Here is a 22,996-nt window from a genome sequence, read left to right as displayed (position 1 = left end):
CTGTCTGGCGAGGATTCTGAACCTTGCCACCACTGACATCTGGGATGCAGCAATGGTTACTTGTCCTGGGCACACAGGATATTCAGCAGTGTTGCTGGCTTCCACCCACTTGATATCAGTAGCCATACCACAAATGACAATCAAACCACCTCCAGATACTGACCAATATGTCTGGGTTGAGAAGCACTGGTCTGTGATGATGAGTAGAAGTCCACCTCAAAGTGAGGGACCCAGGTTCCCGAGGGACCACATTAGCAACAGAAACACATACAGAGGTTCCCCTGGGTGTGGGGACTTTGTGACTGGAATGAAAAATGTTCCAAGACAAGCAAAAGTTTCCATGAGGGGATCTGGCATAGCAAATGAGCCCCAAACTCATAATAGCTGGCAGCTAAAACAACACGGCTGTAAAAGGCATGGATAACACCGACACAGGAAATGGGTGCTTGAGTTTGTGCCTGGACCTGAACATTGCAGGTGCAGTGAACCGCCTGTCATGAGGAAAAGGGGCCCCTTTACATATGTCAGAGGAAATGTGAGCCCAGCGGGCTGGTGCCGAAGGGACAGATCTGATTTGTTAGCTGCCTGTTCTGTGGGGTGCTCCCTTGCCCTTTTCCAAAAACAGAAGGTCTCCCCAGCCAAAGATAACATGCTCTTGTATAGAGTGAGGCCAGGGGAAATTCTCTACCCTTGCCACTGTGACTATAGGCTGTAGCAGATGGTTTATTATGAAACATGTTGGAGGTGGAGGGGAGAGGGTGGGGCTGAGAGAGGAAAACACATCCCCAAGTTGCCACTGGGTTAAACCAAAATGCACTGTGGTCATAGTGTTAGAGGAGTTTCTCCTATGAGGCTTGGCCAGAGCAATTCAATGGGGAAATGACAATTGCCCACTGTGGCTGTGTGGCCTGGGTACTATTTGATGTGTACATCTAGCCTAGGGAGATTCTGGGCAGGTTCCTTTATTCTGCGCCATCTATGAGCTTCCATTGAGTTGGCACAGCCTTCTGGCCACCCCACGTATGTGAGAGTAGAATTGGGTGCCACGGAGCTGTCAATGGCTGATCACTGGGGTGCAGAGCACCAGGACTTTCTTCCTAGGTTCCTCTTGTGGATTCAAACTGTCAATTTTGGGGTTAGCCATTTGAGCTACACAGCAACTCCTTCCACCCTTTTAATAAACTTTCATTTTGAGGAAAGTACACTCAGCCAAAGAGACACCATTTCTACATGCACAACTCAGTGCAACAGGTTATATTCTTCAAGCTCTGTTACTATTTTCACTGTCCTTGTCCACTCCCATTATCCATCCCCACTCTTAACTTTTTTAAGCTCTAGTGGTGTAGAGCTGGTGATGGACTGTAGAGAGGTACACTGTTAGCCCAAAGGTGACACTTTCTCTAGTGATCTGAATCCAGGAGTTCCAATCGAGAAGGATGAGCAGTCTCTTCCCATGCTATTTACGGCCTCCATAAACCTGCTGGAAAGTCAGCTATGAGTCAATTCAGATTCAGTGGCAATGAGCTCGAGTGAGTTTATGCATACGTTAACATGGGTAAGTATTATTAATTGGGATACCATGGTTTTGAACTTGACTTTTTAAACTTTTATAATGTAGCTTAGTTTTTATCATGTAGATTTCACACTTTGGGAGAGCCGGCGTTCTGCTTCCTTTGTGGCACTGACTACATCTCCCTCAAACCTGAGAATAACAAACAACACAACAAATAGAAGACTATCATTAATGGAGAACACTAATCCATAATATATTTGTGATATCTCGGTTACATGAATTAATTTCTAGGTGAATGGCACAATTGGAGCCTGTGGTTACCATGAATTCTTTTTTATCCACAACCATCCCCCTGGATGGTTGAGTGGGGGGTGGGGGTGGGGAAATCTCATTTTCTAAAGTATAATAGCTTAGGTAAAGGAGAAGGAAAGGATCCTCACCAGGCACGTGACCATGGTCAGTGCAGAAAGCTTGCGTAAGGAGCAACCATGGCTACCCTTTATAGAAGGAACAATTATACTTGTAACTACCAGTTTTTTTAGCACATCCTAAGTACTGTGTTGTGTTAGGCACTGGAGATAAAAAGACGTTTTTTAAAATAAGAATCCACACAACTAAATCGAGGGACCCCTGGGAAGAGCTATCTCATGCATCTGTGACAGCCAATGGAAAAACTGGGGCAGAAGAAGAGAGAGATGGAATTGCTGCTGTTGTTAGATTTCAAACTGGCTCCAACTCCCAGCAACCTTACAGTCAACAGAAAAAAAAACTGCCCAGTTTCGTGCCATCCTTACGATCGCTGTTACGTCTGAACCTATTGTCGGAGCCCCTGTGTCAAGCCATCTCATTGAGGGTCCTCTTTTTCCACAGACCCTCTACTTTACCAAGAATGATGTCCATCTCAAGGGACTGGTTCTTTTTGATAAGATGTGATTTTGCGTCTAGATTTAAGATGTGAGAATTGCATCTAGAGAAGCAATTCTATCCCAAATAGGCACATATCCAGACAAGGTTCATACTTCTAGCTAGAAAATGTTTAAAGTGCTCCAACCATTTGACCAGAACTCAATATCTGGGAATACAACTGAAGGAGAGAACAAACAAAAAACATTTGCGATCAGGATGGTAAAAGGAGTATTATCAGTAACAGTGGAAAACTGTCAACAGCTTATATGTTCAACAATAAGAGAGTAGTTATCTAAACTGATCTGTCCAGGCTATGAAATTCTATATAAAGCCATTAAAAATAGAATATTACCCAGAAATGAAAAATAATGAACTCGTAAAACATTACACAATTGGGGGGGGGGCCCTGAAGGACATTATGTTGAGTGAAATCTCTCTCTCTCACAAAAGGATAAATACTGCATAATAACACTGTTATAAAATAAGACAGACATGGAGGGGTACTGAGGAAAGAATGGGAAAAGAGTGGATAGATAATGAACACTGCATTAGAACAGATGAGGGGAAGAACTGTCTGAAAGGAATTTATGATTAGGCATTAAATGTCTGACAACAATCTGGAACAAGGAGTGCACTGTGGGGTGGGCTGCGGGGAACAAGACAATGTGCAACAATGAATAAAAACTAAATGATATCCATAGAAAATATTTAATGACATGAAAAATTATTCTCTTGCTGTCTGATCATTGTACAGTATGACGATAAAGGCAAGTTAAAAAAGTAGAAGACAAAGTATGACTGTGATTTTGTTAGAAAAAAAAATGCAGATAGGCATATAATTTCTTTTTTTTAAAAAAAAGGACTACTTGGAGGTATAGCAAAATGTTAATAGTAAGTCTTTTGGTGGTGGGAGTGTGTGTGTGCTGGGGCTGGGGGGAGCTCAATTACACCTTTTACTTCCTTTATCTGCTTCTAAAATGTCACATTCTTCAAAACCCTAGGAAGGAAGCACCTGCTAAACTTTTCATAGGTATGGTCTTTACAGATTAGAAGTGGAGCCAGAGCAGATTAGGTGGCAACTGGTTTAGACTTTACTTCCTTTTCTATATTCCCTTCTTTTTCATTTAAAAGACAGCAATAGGAGGTTCTTTAAAACGCTGACCAAAGGCCTTCAAAACACTTTCAACAATATTAAAATACCAACAGGCTGCACGTCCATTAACAGGGGTTGGATAGAGCACAATCACATCAGCATTCTAGAATGAGACATACTTCATCTACGAGATTGCATTGTTTTAAGAGTAACTGGGATATAGTTTATACAAGAGCCTTTAACAATGATGAACTTTCATGCAACTCACTACGGCCTGGAAATAGGTGAGGCTGTGAGTGATAAAGAGCAAGAAAAAATGATGGGTCCACAGTGCTTGGGCTTTGACCCAAAAGCCAGTAGACCACATAGACCAAGATAAGGCTGGAAAGAATGCGGGCAAGCCCAGATTCCCATTGAGGGAGTTATGTACCTACGCGCAGAATAAACACTGGGAGGCAATTATTAAAATAGGAACAGGGACAGTTTAAGAGTGGAAGATTACATGTGCTCTTCTCTCTCTTTCTCTCTTTGTATTTTTCCATAATGAACATATACTTTTATAATAGAAATGGTAAAGTTTTCTTTAATAGATTTTTTCCAATTCAAATGTTTTTACATATATGACCCAAGTATAGACACCATATTCTTCATCTTGAGCAATTGTCACCATCATCCATTCCCAAATTTTTCTTACCCTTCACAGAAATGCATTGCCCTGTAAGGACTACATCCCTGTTCCTCTCTCCCCTGTGCATGGCCTGACCCTCAAAAACCACTCATAAACTTTGGTCTCTATGCATTTGCTTGGGTGAGACATTTGATGTAAGTGAGACCATACAATATTTCTCCCTTTGTGGTTTATTTCCCTCTGCTTAATGTGCTTCACTTTCCTCCTTGATGTAGCATGCTGTTGGAACTTACAAAACAGAATTAATTTACATTTGACAGAGAATAAAGGGCCACGGCACAGGGCAATGACCACAAGAGTCCACAGTTAGACTGGCCGCAGCTCAAATGAGTCCAGCAGCCGTGTACATGTGTGAGTGAGCAGGGCTCAGAGTGACTGGCCAAGGAAAGTGCTCCTTCCTCACTCCACACCACAGGAGTGCATGTGGCCCCTTTCAAGTCAGCCAGATTTCCCTTTCAGGCAGCCAGAGAGCAGATTTATAGGTCTTGAGGGAGGCAGACATCTGGGCTCAGTCTACCAGGAGTGCTCACCTCCCCAGTCAGGAGCAGACAGAACACCCTGCAGTGGGGTGTCCCCCCAACTTCCACAAACATGGCTTTTGTGCTGAGGCCCGAGCCCCCAGCCGACATAGGGCACAGGGGAGGGAAGAGAGAACAAATCCTGCAGTGTCTTGCTGAACTGCTGTGCAAGGGCTCTCAAACTTATGACTGGGCTTTTAACCTCTGTGGAAGTGGCTGCCAGCCCACAGCTCCCCTGTATCCGCCCGAGCAGCCAGGGAAAGGACTGCTAAGTGTTCCAGTATTGATCAAAGCATCATGTTTAGGCCTAAGTTACCTCTTTTCCGACAATCAAAGAAAACTCAACCTGAGAGATAGAATTGGATATCTATAGGTGTTAAGTGTTGTGTCTCTAAGATGTCAGGAGCCAGGAAAGAGGAATACTGTGACAGAAAATCAAACTGTTCTATTACAGCCTGGAGTTATTTTGGGAAGTAGAAAAGACATAAATGATTGATGAACGTGGACAAGGAATGAATGGCTCTCAGAGGTCTGGGCGGCCCATCTACTTGTTCTTTCTTCCACCTCCTACTCCCACGCACTTAGGAACTGAAACCAATACCACTTTAGGCAAATCTCATTTGCTTCATTTTTGAAGAATATTGGATATACCATGGACTGCCAAAAGAACTGACAAATGTGTCTTAGAAGTCTAGCCAGAATTCTAGAGGTTGTCTCATACACCTTGGAGACAGACATCATGCTGTAAAGGTGAAAGTCCATGAAGGAGAGGCAGACCCTGAATGAGATGGGCTGGCCCAGAGGCTGCCAACAAAAGACTCAGAGAATAGGAAGATGGTGCAGGACTGGGCTGTGTTATACTAAGGGCCCACAGGGTCGCTAAGAGTCTGAGCCAATCTAACGGCAACAACAACATAAGCAGCAGCAATGTAACAAGAGCAACAAAGACAACATAGGCAACAATGTATGTGGAGTTAGATCACTAAGCATCCTTGGGGCACTACATCTGTACCCTGTGTCCTTCCGGTTGGTGAGGGAAGCAGTAACATCATAAGGCAATTGACTGGGTTGCTGGGATTAGAATGGATTCCCCAGAGCTTGCATCACATACCCCAAGGTGAGCTCCAGGGAGGTACGGGAGAAGCTTTCTCCAGCTTTCCTCATTACCCTGCAAACATGGCGGCTTAATGTTGCACAGACTCTCAGGGGCATCTTTCCATTAACTGGCTCCCCAAGGAAGCACTCAAAACAGAAGCACACTGCTCAAGTTCTCTCTGGTCTATATGTACAACTAGTATGAATACTTGCTCTGTTTCTTACAGATTGTTTCCTTCCAATAAATGAGGCCTGGAGTTACTATTTATCATATTTGAAAGAATTAAATGGAACAAATTGGCAAAAACCCTCATACAAACAACTTTGAGATTTAAGAAATCAATTTCCACATGTCAGAACTCTCCCTCGGGTCCAGTTCTCTCATCCTTGCTTGGCTTCACACTGCAGGATTTCAGACATCACTTTTTTTTTCTGTCTCAGTTCTCTAGGTCAGTACAAATTTCCAAGGTGATTAAATGTTTCCTGCAATGTCCCCCATGCAGGGTTCCCAGAAACAGAAGAAAAGTAAATAAATGTTGCCTAAGAAGCCAAACTCAAAGGAGGCACTAGTTGATGCAAATGCTAATGTCTTCAGGTGCTTACCGAAAGGTAAGGGCTTCGAATCACCCAAAGGCACTTTGGGAGAAAGGCCCAGGGACCCATGTCTGAAAAATCAGCCACTGAAACCCTGTGAGGCACAGCTCTGCTTTGACACTCCTGGGGCTGTGGGAATCACTCAAAGGTGACTGAAAGGTTAAAAAGCCAAAGACAATATTTTGAAGGCGTGACAATGGAGAATCCTGGTTTTCAATCATAAAGAAGCATGCAATCTGAGACGAGCTATGATGGGAGGCTCAGGCTTGGGCAAGTTCTTTCCCCAGACTCCAGGACACAGATGTAAAAAGTTCAGGTATAGACAGACAGGCAATGACAGTGAGCCAAGTGGCCAGGCATTTCAGGACAACAGACTGTGGCTGTGTGTGGTACTCCTCCCATACAGCTCATGACTGTCGTGCAGGAACACAGGGCCAGGCTGTCTGATTCCTTCAGAGAAGCCAGATACCCTGGACTATTCATTTTTAAGTGTAAGCTCATTTTAAAAATCAATCAACCAACCAACCAACCAACCAACTAACCAATCCTTGTGTACCCAGAGACTCTACCAGGCAGTCATTCTACCTAAAGGGTAAGCAACAGTGAGCAAGACAATGATCTTGGCTCCTGATGAGGAGGGTCTTCCTGAAGTAGAAGGTAGATACCTGACCGGGGCAGATGATGATAGAGTTCAGAAACAATGGGAAAAGATGGCTGGTGACATGGATGCTTCCTCACCAAGACAGAAAAGAACTACCGAGTGAACGTGAGCCGCAGCCACTGGGATGCGGAGGAAAGGGTGAAATGCAATAGATAGGATCCAGGATTTTCAAAACACAGAACTCAGTGCGAGACCAGATGTGCAGGGCTGGGGTAGTGATGAATCTTTCAGGGGAAGCCAGCAGTGAACTTATCCAGAGCGCAGAGGCGCTGGTCATGAGGCAGAGAGGTAAACACATTTTTCTTCACTAGCTTCAAAGCCCTTCATCTGCTTCTTCCAGATGGCCTTATTTACTTTCTTGTCCATTCTCCCACAGAGGGGATCAGGGGACATCCACGGGCCCAGAGGCACAGAGAGAAACAGAGCCAAACCCTCTATATAGTTAAGTAGGTGATGAGACACTCAACAAAAGAAAAATGTTGACAAGAGTTAACAGAGGAATGGCCACGACAGGGGACAGCGTCTATAGGAAAGTGTTGAGAACAGCATGGGCTGTAAGAAAGTATGCATAGTAGCCAAATGGATTTTCATAGGTTGGGGCACGAGTTGGGATTCCAGTACACAACTTTCCTAAAGACTTAGGGTTATGGACTGAATATCACCCCACAAAATATGTGTTGTCAATCCTAATCTCTAGACCTACGGTTATAATCTCACCGAAGAAGAGGTTGCCATGGACATAATGATGATGAGGGAAGATTAGCATAGGGTATATTTAAGCTAACCTAGCCTTTCCCTAGTGCCAGCACCCTCAATTTGGACTTCTTTCTTTCTAAACAGTGAGAAAAGAGATTTTTGTTTGTTAAAGCTTCCCAAAGAAGGCATTTTTGTTACAGCAGCACAAGGTGACTCAGACACTTGGAAACCACATGTGAAAGTATCGCTGATCAAAAGTACGCAGAGCACAGGAAAGATGGAAGACGCAAGAGAGTAATTTCACTAAGCAAAGGGGATTTTTCATGTCTGACTTCTGTGGGGGTTTTTTTAAAAAGAATTTTTAAAGTTATCAAATGGAATCCAATCCCTTGGACAGATGTTGATTCTCACTTTAAAATAAGTCAAATAATCCTTTTCATGCATCTGTGACTTAGGAGAAGCTAATAGCGTATATAAAATTAGGCTTTTTAAAAAAATTAGGCGATGATCTGGAATATTATCAGTCTTAGATATAAATAAAGGAGAGCCACAAACATTCATGCCCTTTTCAGAAATACTTCTGAATAGTTCTCTATTAGTCCACAGTAGACTTATAAAGCATTTTTAAAGCTTTTCTTTCTTTTTTAAAAAAAAAAACACAATAATGCGTTAAAAGAGTTAAAGATAAAAGGAGTTTAAGAACAACTACAACTTGATAACCAAATATTTTTAGAGTATCTAAAGCTCACTAGTTAGTAAATATATGATTGATGAGTTTGGGGCCAAAACACTACACTGTAGTCATGTCGCTGGGCTCTTGAGTCTCTCTGGCCCACGTGACAGAGCAGAACTTCTGGACAGGGTTTCCTAGGCTGTAATATTGTAAGAAAGAACTCTGGTAGCCTACTGGTAAGAACTGCGCTGCAATCCCAGAGGCACTTGGTTCCTATCTTCTAGCTGCTCCACAGAAGGATGAACAATCTCTTCCCATAGGATTATTAACTGCCTCTGAAAAGCCACTGGAGGGCCAGATATGAGTCGGTTCTGACTCAACTGCACATAACAATAATGTGGGAATGGATCAACAGAAGGTGGGTTCAAATTGCCAGTTAAACAAATGCATACCTGCTGTGCTGCTAAGAGCTATATTAAAGAAACCTTAGGAACTCGGTATACTAAAACCCCCCACCTCATTGCCGTCAGGCTGGAACTGCCTCATAGATGACTGACCACCCATTGGGTTCTAGAGTCTGGACATCACATAGGAGACAGCCCATCTTTCTCCCACACACCCACTAAAGGATTTGAACTGCCACGGAGATGTGGGCTTTGCATTAGCAGTCCAACTTCCTATAGACTACATTACCAGAATTCCCCCTTAAATTCCCTGTCTTATAAATGTGTACAATAATTCTATGAAGGAGCTGATAGCATCATGCTCAATTTATCCAAGAAGCTTAAAATTGAGGATCAGATAGTCATATTGCTGGTTTGGGGTGGGGGGTGGTCTCAGTCACAACTATTTAGTTCTGCCATTGTAGTGGCCAGGGACAGACAGATCAGTGTGGCTGTGCTCCAATAAAACTTTCTTTTATATTCTTCCTCTGATTTAAAAAAAAAATATTAAAACCATTCTCAATTTATGGACCATGAAAAATTGGTGATGGGTGGCTTTTTCCCACATGGCACAGTTTGCTGACCCTTGTCTAAGCCAGTGGGCATGGCTGCCCTCCAACTCGTTACCTTTGGAGCTTCCCTAGGGTTCCAGAGGTTCCTCCCTCCCCCCGCCCCGCAAGGATGAAGCATATGATAGCATGTCTGGATATGGTACCCAACTCTGCAATTCAATTGTGAGAAAAAGCCTCAATCTTGAGGTGTTCCTTGGAAGATTCTGGCCACAGATTTTGAGTCTGTCTTCCTTCCAATACCCTCACTTTTTTCCATTGGAACAAACATGGATTCAGGTCAATGTGAAGCCAGGGGAAGTTCTGGGTAGAACCAGGGTGCACTCCTGCACATCTTGGGCTTTCTGCAAACAGGGAAAGCAGCGGGGTCTTCTTACCTGCAGGGTTTGGCTGAAGCGCTTTAACGGAGTGGCCTTCACAGGTGGGATGAGATTTGCTAGTGATGTGACCCGGGAAAGGGGTTTGACCCGTTTATTACTAGGCTCCTGCAAGGTGAAAAAAGAAAAAGGAAGGGAAAATGTCAAGGTCAATTACAAAGACTTCATCCCACCACACAATTGTTTGCCGCTCCAGCAGCTGCTGGCTACACACAGATCTGTGGAAAATAAACAGTGCCCATCTCACTCAGCTGTGAAGATACGAGCTGACTTAGGAGCCAAGGAGGAAAAATAGCACTGAGATGTTAATGCAGGCAGCTTCTGAGCCGATGCAGATGCGGTCTGTGTCCCCGACTCCAACACCAGTTTTCAATTCAGAGACTTCCACTTAGTAGAATTATTCTCCCTGCTCCTGTTCTTCAGAGAAAGGCCATCTCTGATATCTCAGACAATGACCTTGTGAGACAGTCACCTTCTGATGCTTCTAGATTTGCTGATCTTTTGAAAAACCTTTCCTCTGTCTGGCCTGAAGTGGCTTCTCGGAATTCCTTTTATGCAATAACTTTCCTACAGTACAGAGACTATTGGTCTTTTATAGTTAAACAAACTAAAAATGACATTTTAAAAAGTTCTATTACTGGGCTCTTGAGGAGAGAGTTTTATATCTAGGATCTATTTGAAACACACATGGCATATTTATAAATAACCACCAGACAGCCTAAGAAAACTTTCAAAGAGAAAACCCTCCTGTGGGGCACCCACACGGCACACAGAAGTTTTCAAAGTCACCTCTGCATGAAGTATTCTTTGTATATCTATACACATCTTACTGGTTTATCCTTCTGTTTTTACAATAATGGTCTCATACAATATTTATTCTTAGGCACCTGAGTTAGTTCACTCAGCATAATGCTCTCTAGCTTATCCTATGTTATACAGTATGACAGATATTAATATATTGTTCATGCAAATATATCTAAATGTGTTACACATGCAGACAGGAAAACAACAATGAAATAAGGAAATAAGACATAGACTCTTTAAAAATATATTCTTTACAAACCTGAAAGTCACCCCCAAACCAGCTGGTGAGTTGAGAAGGCACACACGTGCTGCCCCCTCACCCCTCTACCCCAAAACGGCTTTGCAGACAAGAATTACATAAATAACAACAGCAGGCTGTAGGGAAGTGGGGGATGACAGGCAAAACATTTACAGAGACAAAAAGAACAGTTACCCTTGTCCTCCTAAGCTCCATGTGACCTGAAGACGACCCCGGACAGCACATGAAGATTCCAAATTTTGATGGGAAAAGCCACACTTGCCACTTATGGTGGCAAACCTCAATCATTTCCAGAGGAAGTGTCAAGATGCTCATCATTCTTTCTCAGCCACTGCTGTCAAAGCTTTGCAGGTTAACCCAGAACTTCAGATTCTCCAAGAAATCCATGCAGGGTAGACTGGACATAGTAAGGACGTGAATAAAATCGCTCCTGAATTTGGAATCCTGCTGAGAAATCCACGTGTCATACCATGCCCTTGCCAGCCTTAGGCATCAAAAAGCTTTCTTTAAAATTTACTACTTCCAACCGTTTTGGCTTTTAAACCGGAAAAATAAAAACACTTAAAAAAAAATCAACATACTTCTACAGCATGGCTGAAGTGCCTTTTGGATTTCTCAGAGAGTAAAATGCTCTCCTAAGATGAAGAATGAATCCAGGCCGTGGGGCACCTTTCCTATTTTCTGGCATGCTGGGCTGAGCAAACAGTCAAAACTCTCCAAATACGACAAAAGCTAGGATCCAGAGTGCAGAGGGTGAATCTCCCAATGTGAGAGGCGTTGCGTTACAATTCTTTAAGTGCTGAAGAGAGAACCTGGCAGCTGTTCTGCCTGCAGGTAACTGTACCCTTCAGGATGCTCCCTGACCAGTGCTTAGCTCCCCAGCATCTGTGCCCAAAGCAGAAGTTCCCAAAAAAGGTTTACGTCACAGCTCTGCAGCTGGCATACCGAACACACACACACACACACACACACACACACACACACACACACACACGCCAGCCTCTTGAACATCCCCTGAATTTTTTACATGGCTCTTGCATTGGGCTGGAAATGTCAGGGCTGTGATTTGTGATAACATTCCTTTGGTGACATAAACTGCACTGCAGCAAGTGAGGAGCCAGGGGATTCCTTGCACAGTGGGATCAGGGCCCAGACAACCCTGCACACACCTCAGGGCCTTTTGATTCCTGGGCCTTGTATTTTAATGATAAAGCTGGTGGGTCACAGATTCTGATTCAGAACAGCGAGGCTGCAGAGCAAATGCCTATCAGGTTCTCTGACTGTAGGAAGGCGTAGGGAGCACACTACGCTTGGGAGGATGAGGGGAGATTCAGCTCTGTTCTACTTGCTGTGTCATCTTTTCTGAGTTTCTGCTGACTTTGCTGCCTACTGTACATGACCCAGTCGGACTGGCATTTTCTGCACCAGTACAAAATTAGGGACAATGCACATGCCAGCCCCTCATGCAGCCCTTTAGCTGATACAAGACAGCATTATGAAATGAATTATTTTAAGGCATTGCCTGTTCAGAAATAGTGACGAAGATGCTCTCTGGCAATGTGACACTTCCACGTAGCATGCAACGGAATCAGAATCTGCTGCTATGTGACTCGGTGCTATGATCCAGCACTGCAGGCAGGTGTATTTTCAGAACCAGAATGAATCTATAAGGGAAATTTTAGGCTTGACCACGTAGGTCAAGTACAAGTTATGGTGTTCTCTTTAAGGAATCCTGAGAGCTGGCAAAGGCACTATCGGTGATGTTTTCACGCTTTGCACAGAGATGATAGAAACCTATGGAAAACATTCCTAAGCCAGTAACTCAGAGGTCAGATAAAGTTGGGCAAAGTCAATGCTAAACTCAGGAACATGGGGTTCTATTTCAAGTGCAACTAGTGCAAGAGTGCATCTCACTAAAGGCATGTCAGTAATAATAAAAGAAAAAAGAATTGAACATTCTATAGGAAGGATTTTATTTTAAAAAAAAAGGAAGGAAGAATAGTTTTATTTCATCTTTGCCAGGCTTGGTACAGCCTTTTTGTTTTTCTTCCCATATTGCACTAGGACCATTTTACATAGTGTCCATAGAAAGGTATTCTTGTCTAATTCCTGACTCTAATGTGATTAAGATTTTTATCATTTATTGATTTTATGATACAACATAGTGGATGTATGTAATGCCACTGAATTGCACACATAAAAATGTTGAAATGGCAGATATTTTATTATATATAATTTTATCCCAATTTAAAAATTTAATTACAATTGTAGTTGCTGAAAGCAAGAAAAGAGATGATGCCCTATAAGAAGCATAGTAAGTTCTTTTATGTATATACAATTTGCTGTCCAGTGTTTTCTTTTCACCTACTCTGAGGCTGGGGAAGGGCAAAAAGCCTGAAGAGGAGGAGGAGGAGAGAGAAGAGGATGAGGTCACAGTAGTCACAGAAATCATATTGTTTCCATAAAGGGACTGATTCAGAAGTTTAGAATATCTTGTGCTTGAAGAAGACTTGATGATGCATGGGCAAAGTGCTTAGCCCCTAACCCAAACCTTGGTGGTTACAACCATCAAGGGCTCCATGGGCCCAGTATAAGGCAATCTGCATCTGTAAAGATTTAGACTTTGGAAACTCTATGGGACAATTCTACTCTGTTTTACAGGCTCACTATCAATCCGAACCAACTCGACAGCAATAGGAGAGAGGAGCATAACATCCAGTCCTGCCTAAGACATAGTGTCAGTAGTGGCAAGAAGCTGTACTACAATCCTGAAGGCAAGTGGATCGAGGCCACCAGCTGCTCTGTGGGAGAAAGATGGGCACTCTCCTCACGTGCAATAACTGCCTCTGAAAACTCACTGGAGGGTCAGCTATGGGTCGGTTCCAACTCTATGGGATACAATGCATGTGCACGTGCGCACACACACACACACACACACACACACACCCCACATGAAAAAAAAAAGAACATAAAACTGCTTTGCGGGGAGCTCTGGTGGCCTAGTGGCAAGGAGCTGCAACTACAATCCCAGAGGCACACAGTTCGAATCCACCAGATACTCTGCCGGGGAAGGAGGGACAATCTCCTCCTGTACCAGTCAGATCTGATTTGACGGTACACTCACACAAAAATAACAAAATAAAATAAAAATGTAAAAAAAACCAACTGCTTTGCAAACATACCAGCAACTGCTGAATGGGAGCAGATAGGTGGCATCAGAAGATCAGCTGCTGGTGAAGGTCTTAGGGGGGGAAAAAAAAGATAATAAAGAGGCAGACAGTGTATGGAAAAGGGGAGGGGAAGAATCCTGCCATTGAGTCAAATGGAATCAGAAAAGGTTCATGCGGCTAAGAAAGTGAAAGCCAGCATTTAAATTTAAAAATGGGTAATGCCATGGAGAGGCGTAAGACCATCTGCCAGACTCCCCGGGTCAGTTTATTCTATTGGTTGTTAGTTGGTTTCATTAGAAAATCAGCCACAGGGTGACACTCACTGAATAACATGGTGAAGGTCAACTCTCATTCATTTTAGAAATGTGTGGAGAAAATGGGGTCATATGAGAGCAGAGAGCTCAAGGGCGGGAGTCCTCTGTTCTGTTGGTCACTATGTCAGTAAGCACCGTGTGCTTTGTCGCAAGTGCCTTCCATGAATCACAACTTTTCTTCGCTGTTACAGCAGTGCCATCTAAGAGCCCCCATCCATCCTTGCCAGACTCATATGCTCCTTGGACCTCTCCAGTGAAACAAATGTAGAAATTATTTGTTTCTCTACTTTGTCACCCCCTCCTTAGGGTACGAGACTGTAGACACATCATTTTACCATTTTACAGTCCATGCCCAAGATTCTCACCCTTCAACCTCTAGGTCTAGATATAAGATATTCTTGTATTCTCACTTCCCTCCATACCTCCTATTGTTAAGACCTTCCACCCCTTCAGGATCTTTTCTTCATCCCCTGACCAATTCTTTTATTCATGCCTCAAGCCCCCGCCCCCCTTCCAAACCACATCCAAATCTTTGTTTCAAATCACTCCATTCTTCCCTTTTGGGTAATAGGGAGTCCGACAACTTGCCTGTATCTTGTCTTTAATTTTTTTGGATTTCACCCCCCCCCCTTCTTTTTCTTGTTATGTACCACTGAATCAGATCCGACTGGCACAGGAAGAGAGTGCCGCTCCTTCTCCAGTGGAGCATCTGGTGGATTTGAGCTGCATGCCTTCGAGACTGCAGTGCAGCTTCTTGCCACTAGGCCACCAATGCTCCCTTGTTTCTTGTCTTTCAAAGGATTCCTACAGATTTTCCCTCCTGTACAAAAACACTTTTACTTCAATATTTGAGAAAGAGTTGTATTTTCTGGGAGGTTCATTTACCCACTTGTTATCTATTTATGCTAGCCTGACTCTTGGGCTTGCTATCTGTGTGATCTTGGCTAAATTACTATGCAGTTTCTCCAACTGAAAAATGGGGAAATAATCCTCTCTTTATTCCGCAGTGAGAATTCAGTAACAGCATATTTTGTTCGGTGCCATCAAGTCGTAGATGAATCTTATTTTAGGGACTTAAAATCTGTGTCAGGCACGGGGCTAAGAGTTTTCCACGACTTTGTTCACAACATCTTCAGAATATCCTCAGAGCGCCATTGATGTTACCTCTGTTTTACAGATGAATAAGCCAATGCTCAATGAACATAAGCAAATCTTAGGAGGTCGCACATCTCATCTGAGGGGAAATGTGGAGTGTATACTGGACTGCAACCCTCTGCTATGCTCTTCTGCCCAGTAGGTAATGACAGCAAGAACCGAGCTCAGTGCTGCTTGACAGCAGGATCTCCATGAACAGAGCCCACAGCAGTACTCACCACTGGGCTTTCCCTCCCTCCCACAGGTCCCTCTAAGAACAGGTGAACTTATCTAAGCACTCAATGGGCATATTGTTGCTTTAAAAAAAGGGGGGGGGCTTAGCTTTATAGAACAGGTACAACAATCAAAGAGTTCCTCTACATCCTTCACTCCACTTTCTTAATGTTGTCATCTTACATAACCAGATATATTTACTAGAACTAAGAAGTGAATGTTGGCAGAACACGACTCAGGAGCCCTCATGGCACAGTGGTTAGGTGACTGGCTGTTAATTGAAAGGTTGGTGGCATGAAACCAACAGTGGGTCCATCGGAGAAATATGTGCTGGTCCACTTCAATAAACACTGCAGCTTTGCAAAGTATAGGGGGCTATCTGATTCTGTCTTATGGATGTGGTGTTTGGTTTTTTTTTTTCTTTTTTTTTATTTTGTGTGCATGTACCGTCAAATCAGATCTGACTGGTACAGGAGGATATTGAGCCTCCTTCTCCGGCAGAGCGTCTGATGGATTCGAACCATGTTCCTCTGGGATTGCAGTGCAGTTTCTTGCCACTAGGCCACCAGAGCTCCCCTTGGATGTGGTGTTGAAGAAGAATGCTGAACATACCACCGATGGGCCAAAGAATGATCAAATAAATCTGTCTCAGAAGAAGTGCTGAAGTGTTCTTTAATGATGAGGAAGGTCAGACTTTGTCTCACACATTTTAGACATGTTACCAGGAGGGGCCAATCCCTGGGAAAGAACATTATGCTTGGAAAAGTGGAGGGTCAGCAGGAGAGGGAGACCCTCAGTGAGATGGACTGTTGACGTGACTGCAATGGAGTAAGCACAGCAGAGAGGGTGAGGGTGGCACAGGGTCGGGCATGGTTTCGTTCTACATGTTGAATGTAGGGTTGCTAGGAGAGCTGACTCGATGGCACCTAACAGCACCATGAGTCAGAAGTGATTTGATGGCAACAGGTTAGGAGTTACAACTGTAACTAATGATATGATGATTTTTTTTTTACTTCAGCTGTTTCCCTACTTTTTGTGTTCCAGGATCCAATCCAGGGCCCTGTATTATGATTATTTGTCATGTCTGTTCTCAACAGCTTCTTTCAAGTTCTAATAGCTCCTCAGTCTTTGTCTTTCATTATCTTGACACTGTGAAGAGCACATAAAGGTGAGCTATTCTGCAGACTCTGATGCTTTCTCATCAGAAGTGATGCATGCTCTCCTCAACGCACTTTTATCAATGGGTACAGATAAAGTATCACAGTTTCTTATTATTGGGGGTTAACCTTGATCACTTTGATAATGTGTAGTCTTGCTGAGTTTTCTCTACTGTCAAGTTACTACTCTACTTTTTGTAACTAATACTTAAACTTGAAGAGATACTTCGTGACAAATGTCGTACCTAATATCCTTCAGAAGAATGTGTCCCAGCTGACCAGAGGGAACCAGAAGGCTGATGCAGGCAGGGTGTATGAAACAGTCAGCCTTGGATAGAGTGCCCAAGGAAGATCTGATTTCCTCTGACGAAAAACAGTCCAACTCTCCTCCATATCAGCTGTTGTAAGGAAACCACCCTGATTTCCATTTTTAAAAGGAAAACAAATGCTTTTCTTGTGCTTTAGTGGAAAATAAGTAGAGTTTGTATAAATAAAACCATAGAATATCTTGAATTAGTTCATCCTCATGCCCTGAACTGGACAGGCTGTCAGACTGCATGGCTGACTTTCAACAATTACTCTTGTTTTCTCTCATGGAAGTGCTAAAAAGCAGATAGTGGGGAGGTTGCAAGAAAGTTTGGGTAAATTCACAAATTCTTGAAAAAAACCAATTCTTGAAGCGGTAAAGCTGAACACATTAAAACTGCAGAAAAAAAGAAAAAGAAAAAAAAAAACCAAACAAAACAAAACCCTGCAGAAAAAAAACCCCACCTGAACAAAAAGAAACCCTGCAGAAAATACAAAAACAAAATCTCTCTCTGTGCATGTGTGTGTATCTCTGTATCTCTATATACAGATTACACACATATATGTATATCTGTCATATACATGAGGTATATATGATTACACACACATATGTACATTCACAGTCTCTACCAGAGGCAGTAACCATGGCATCTGAGACCCAGTGGGTCTGTGTTAGGTCTGTAAGGCAGAGAGATAAAACCAAAACCAAATCACTTGCTATCAAATCAGATCCATCCTATGGTACCCTGTGTGTTTCAGACTGGAAGAGTGTATTTTCTAGAAATAGATCTAAGGCTCCTCTGGGTAGATTTGAACTGCTAATCTTTTAGTTAATATTCAAACACTCAAACTCAAGTGCCACCCAGGGAAAGTGAAGACGTCCAAGGGAATTTGACAATGTGGGCAGGAGCCTGTCAAAGCATTCTCAGAGAATGAGAGAAGTCACACTGTGTACTAATTCCCGTGGTCCTCCTGGTCATCTCTGCTTCCTTCAAGTCCAAAACACATGCAGGCAAAATACGACAGCTCTCTCGAAGTTGTACAAATTGGATGACAAAGTGAAAAGAAGGTGGGGCATGGAGTGAGCAAGATGGATTTCATCCAGTATACCCCGGAGAAGCAATTAATTTTACTACACTCTCTGAGAACGCTCATGTTCGTGGCATACCATTGTTAATTAAGATTGAAAATATATTTTTTTGCTCCCACATTGGAAAGCTAACCAGTCTTAACTGCTAGGACATGGGAAAATTCAGTTTTGCTGAATGAAGCTTTATGGTTGAAAGGGGGGTGGGGAAGAATCTTGGGAAGTAATTCCGTAAACTATGGGCCTCTGAGAGCCGAAGTGGCTGCAGCCCAGGTTACAGACAGACTTTTCAGAGTGCCAGGAAAAGAAAACAGAACCACTGTTTCAGACACTGTATTTTTGGCTAAGGTTTCACTCCTCAATTGCTTTCAAAGTTATTAGTTTTAGTCAACATTAGAAGGGTAAGTCAACATTTGTCCTGGCAGTGAGCCCAAACTTGTTATTTTATTAGTCTGCTACTGGTTAAATTGGCCCAAGATTAGACACAGCTAATAAATAGCCCTAAAATATAGGAGTTTAGTAGAAAACCACATTCAAGTTCTCTTACACAGGATGCTACTATTACTTAACCTGGGGCACAAGGAGAAATGCACACCCACACCCGGGATAAGTTCCTTTTAGCAAACGCCAGGCCATCAACCCATTCTGGTCATGCCTGGACACGGCACTGCAGAGAAAGAGGAAGCCAAATATTTTGCTCTCTCCACAGTCTCTGGCTCCACCACTGCCACCTGAACTCCAGGCAAAGCTTTTACTCTATGCTGCAGAAAGGGCCAGATGCTCCGAGCTAAGACCTTTCAAGAGTTTGACCTCCTAGAAAAAATAGGAGGGTTGTCCCGGGATCTGGGTCCCCATTCCCCTTAAGGAGGGCAGCTTCTGGGCTCAGAAGATATTTTTTTCTCATGATTAGAATCTGGATATGTATTTTTAGCAAAAACACCCCAGAAGTGATTTGCTCCATTCTCAAAGTGATTTGTCCAGAAAATGGGCCCACAGCTGAACATCCCTGGCAAGATGATGCCAACAAAGCATGCAGAGGTGGAAGTGATGGCCTGGCCAGAGCCACAGGACTCGGAACAAGGTTTCTGTGGCTTTGGGGTTTCACACTCAGTCATTTCCTACTGACTTCTTGGAAACCTCTGGGTGGGAAATAAGTTCTGCATTTGTAAAAATCTGCAAGAGGAATTCCTTGACTTGATCTTAGGCTGGGTTGTCAAGAAAGGAAGATAAAGATTCCTCTGCTGATTCAGGGTTCAGGACTCCAGTGGTCTCTTGCAGGGCTTCTCTCAGAGCACTGGAACATCCCAAAAGTCTCTGCAGCACATGACAAAGAGCTTATCACACTGGCCCCAAAACTATCAATTCTCTGTAGTGTCTAAAGATGAAAGACAAACCCACTAAAGAAACCAGAATTGCCACTCAAACAGATATAGGCACACTCATGTTTATTGCTGCATTGTTCACAAAAGTAAAGAGATGGAAGCAACCCAATTGTCCACCAACAAATAAATGGATAGGGAAGCTGTGGTATATTCACACAATGGGGTATGATGAAGCACTGAAAAACAAGGAACTCATAAAAGATTATACAAAATGGGTGACCCTGGAGGACATGATGCTGAGTGAAGTATCTTAGTCACAAAAGGACAAATACCGAATAGAGTCACTGTTATAAAACAGGACTGGCATGGGGGTTGGGGGAAAACTAAGAAAAGCGGGGATAAATAATGTACACTACATTGAAACAGATGAGGGAAAGAACTATCAAAAAGAAATATATGATTAGGTATTATTTGCATGACAACAATCCAGAATAAGAGGTGTGTAGCAATGTGGACTGGGGAGTGGGATGGAGGAAATTGTGTTAAAATGAAAGAATCTTTTTGAAGAGAAAAGTGAACTGTGGGGCGGGGGGAGGGTAGGGAAGAAAATGTACAACAATGAATAAATGGAAATCCATGTTTTCTGTAAACTTTTGTTAAAATATCAATTAAAAAACCTTAAAAAAAAAATACAAACCCACCCTTCCAGCCAGTGTGTAACATCTGATGACCTTCACCAACCCCTAGACCTGGGTTCTCTTCACTGTGACGTGGGGATGATCCAATCCTTTCTCCATTTACCATGTACCTACTGGCCTAAGAGTAAAGATCTTATTCCGAATTATTTTCTAAGCAGATGAGACTGGTTTTTATTTCAAAGATGACTTGAGCGGATGGTTTTGGCTCAAAATTTAATTTCCTCAGAGAAGTAGTTTTAGGAATGAAAGATCAAATGAACTCAGTAGTTCCAGCAAATCTGGGTTCTATATTAACTTTTATTCCTTATTTTCCTCTTTTTGATCAGGATTCTTGACCTAAATATTCAGTAATGGTAGGCGGGCACCATTCAGTTCTTCTGGTTTCATAACAAAGGATATAGTTTTTCATTAAAGTTGACTAGATATGCAAGTCCATTTCCTCCACTGATTCCTGACTCTCCTTCTTCTCTAGTCTTCCAGAAAGAAAAAAAGAAAAGAAAAGAAAAAGTAAGGTCTAGTTGTCTCTATTTTCTGGTGTAAAAGGACTTAAATCTACAATAGAGACAAAATTAAAACCTTACACAGGGAGCTCTGGTGGCCTAGTGGTAAGGTGTTGCACTGCAAACACAAAAGCATGTGATTTGAATCCACCAGCTGCTCTGTGAAGGGAAAGATAGGCAAGCTCCTCCTGTGGGATTTACTGTCTCTGAAAACCCACTGGAAGGTCAGCTATGAGTTGGTTCTGACCCAATGGTATATAACAATATACCTTAAATGGCAGCTGGCAATAGTGCCCTTATTTTTTCTTTTTTTTAAAAAAATTATTAAATTTTATTAATTTTCATGAACATTTACAGAGATTTTGGGTTTTTATTCATTCATTGTTGCACTGGTGCCCTTATTTCTAATGTCCAAGGAGATGTAGAATTTCTTTTCCAACCAGCTCTCTTGTCCCCTTTTATTCTCTCCATCCCTGGATTTCACCCTCAGGGACAAAGCCAGAGTCCCATGCCACCTTCACAATTTCATCACTGCTCCTCTGACCATGAAAACCTCCAGCCGCTGAGAGATCACAAAGTTTGCTTTCACGTTCCTGTCTGTCCTTCCTGCAAGCATTATCAATTGTTTAGTCAAGCTCAGGCTGGAGAGAGCAACACTGGGAGTAGCCTGGCAGGATTCAAGGCTGTGTCCAACAGTCAGCCATAAAATCCCAAGATAAGGACCTGAGATTGGGGAAGGAGCTCCCAAGAGATGGATCTTCAAATCTGCATCCACCCTGCCTCATGCTGCTCAATCATGGGTTAGACAAGCTGGTCTCCCGTCCTGCCAGAACCCTGTGCAGTCTGGGATTAAGCAATGACAGAAACTCTAGGCAACGAACCCAAATAGCAATATGCAAGACACGGTCTCCAGCAAAAAATAAACGGTCACTTTTGACGTCCAGAAAGGACTATCACCCCATAGCCATGTCCTTGCTCTCCCATCCATGTGGCATTCCTTAGAGCTCAGCATTATCTCCAATTTTCAGAAGAAGAAAAAGAAGTCTGTAGATGAGAAGAGACATGCAGATCTTAATCTAATTGTCCCAAAGGAAGGACAGACTGTTCCAGCTGAATCGGAGGCAATCTCTCACATTCTAGACAAGCAAAGCCGACAGCTATGTCTGTCGTCTGACAGAATGACTAGGCAAAGGAGCAAGGGTCCCATATTTGGCTGCTAGGTAAACTCTACAGCAACATTTAACCAAGGGCACTGGTACCTGTGATGCAGAAGACAAGATGGACCCCTTCTCTTCTCTATCTGACAAGGACAGTGATTTTCATCAGATAAGTCTTACAGAGATGCAATCTCTAAAAAAAAACCATAGAAGACATCTGGGGCACTCCCTGGCAGGCCCCAGCTGTCTCCTTGTACATGATTTATCCCTTCACATTGCTTGGTCCATGTGGATCTTCAACAGCACAAGCTTACACTGAAAACAAGGAAATGCCACGCTCAGATGTTTCAGAGTGTTGTGCTCCCAACTGAGGACAGAATACACGAAGCTCTGATTATTCAAGATGGAAAAAAGCAACCAGCTACATGGGAATGGGAGAACTGAGACTAGAAGGAAAATTCTCAATACATCCCTATTTTCAGCTGAAGCTAACATCTTACCACTCACTGAGGAATGGCACGCAGGTAAATAAGGTACAAAAGCACACAACTGAGGGAATCCATGCGGGTGGCCATGGGCTCATGTGGCCCTTCGAATGCCTGTAGACACCCCAAGTGAGCACACGAATAGCTTAAAAATATTACGCTTTGGGAGAGGGATGTGTGTGTGCATGCTATTTGCGTGTGTATTTGCAGAGCACAAAACGGACTTGATTTGTTGATACAGCTTTCATTCTGCAGCACTATTTAAAGGGCAGGAATTAAAAAATGCCCAGTAACAATGGATTTTTCCAAAGGCTCCTAACAAGCACCAACTCTCCCACACTGAGCGCTTGTGACCTTGAAACACAGTGATTATGTGTTATTTCTAACTCTTGGCAATTAATATGCAACCAGATGTATCATTATCTACAGTCTATTAAAATTCAGAAGCCTGTGAGTTTGAAGAACGTATCACAGGGAAAAGGAGGCAGGAAGCATCAGAGACCCAGGTAGGTGCTGTGTATCACTCTCTGTGAATTTCAGTGG

At 43.0% G+C, this 22,996-nt stretch overlaps 1 protein-coding gene across 3 annotated transcripts in view; it reads right to left on the bottom strand.

Annotated features, from left to right (window-relative positions):
• Positions 1 to 22,996, bottom strand: part of ARHGEF3 (Rho guanine nucleotide exchange factor (GEF) 3) — a 363,011-nt gene that overhangs the window by 31,689 nt on the left and 308,326 nt on the right. For 2 of the 3 annotated variants that reach the window (XM_006892215.1, XM_006892216.1), the window contains one exon: positions 9,827 to 9,934. In XM_006892215.1, the coding sequence (XP_006892277.1) occupies positions 9,827 to 9,934 (108 nt within the window). Of the gene's footprint in view, positions 1 to 9,826; positions 9,935 to 11,063; positions 11,184 to 22,996 lie in introns of those variants that run through there. The other variant, XM_006892217.1, reaches the window with a different exon arrangement.

Source organism: Elephantulus edwardii, unplaced genomic scaffold, assembly GCF_000299155.1.
Source record: "Elephantulus edwardii isolate Elephantulus edwardi_28Jun2011 unplaced genomic scaffold, EleEdw1.0 scaffold00113, whole genome shotgun sequence".
Taxonomy (NCBI): domain Eukaryota; kingdom Metazoa; phylum Chordata; class Mammalia; order Macroscelidea; family Macroscelididae; genus Elephantulus; species Elephantulus edwardii.
This window is presented reverse-complemented; position numbering and strand designations above follow the sequence as displayed.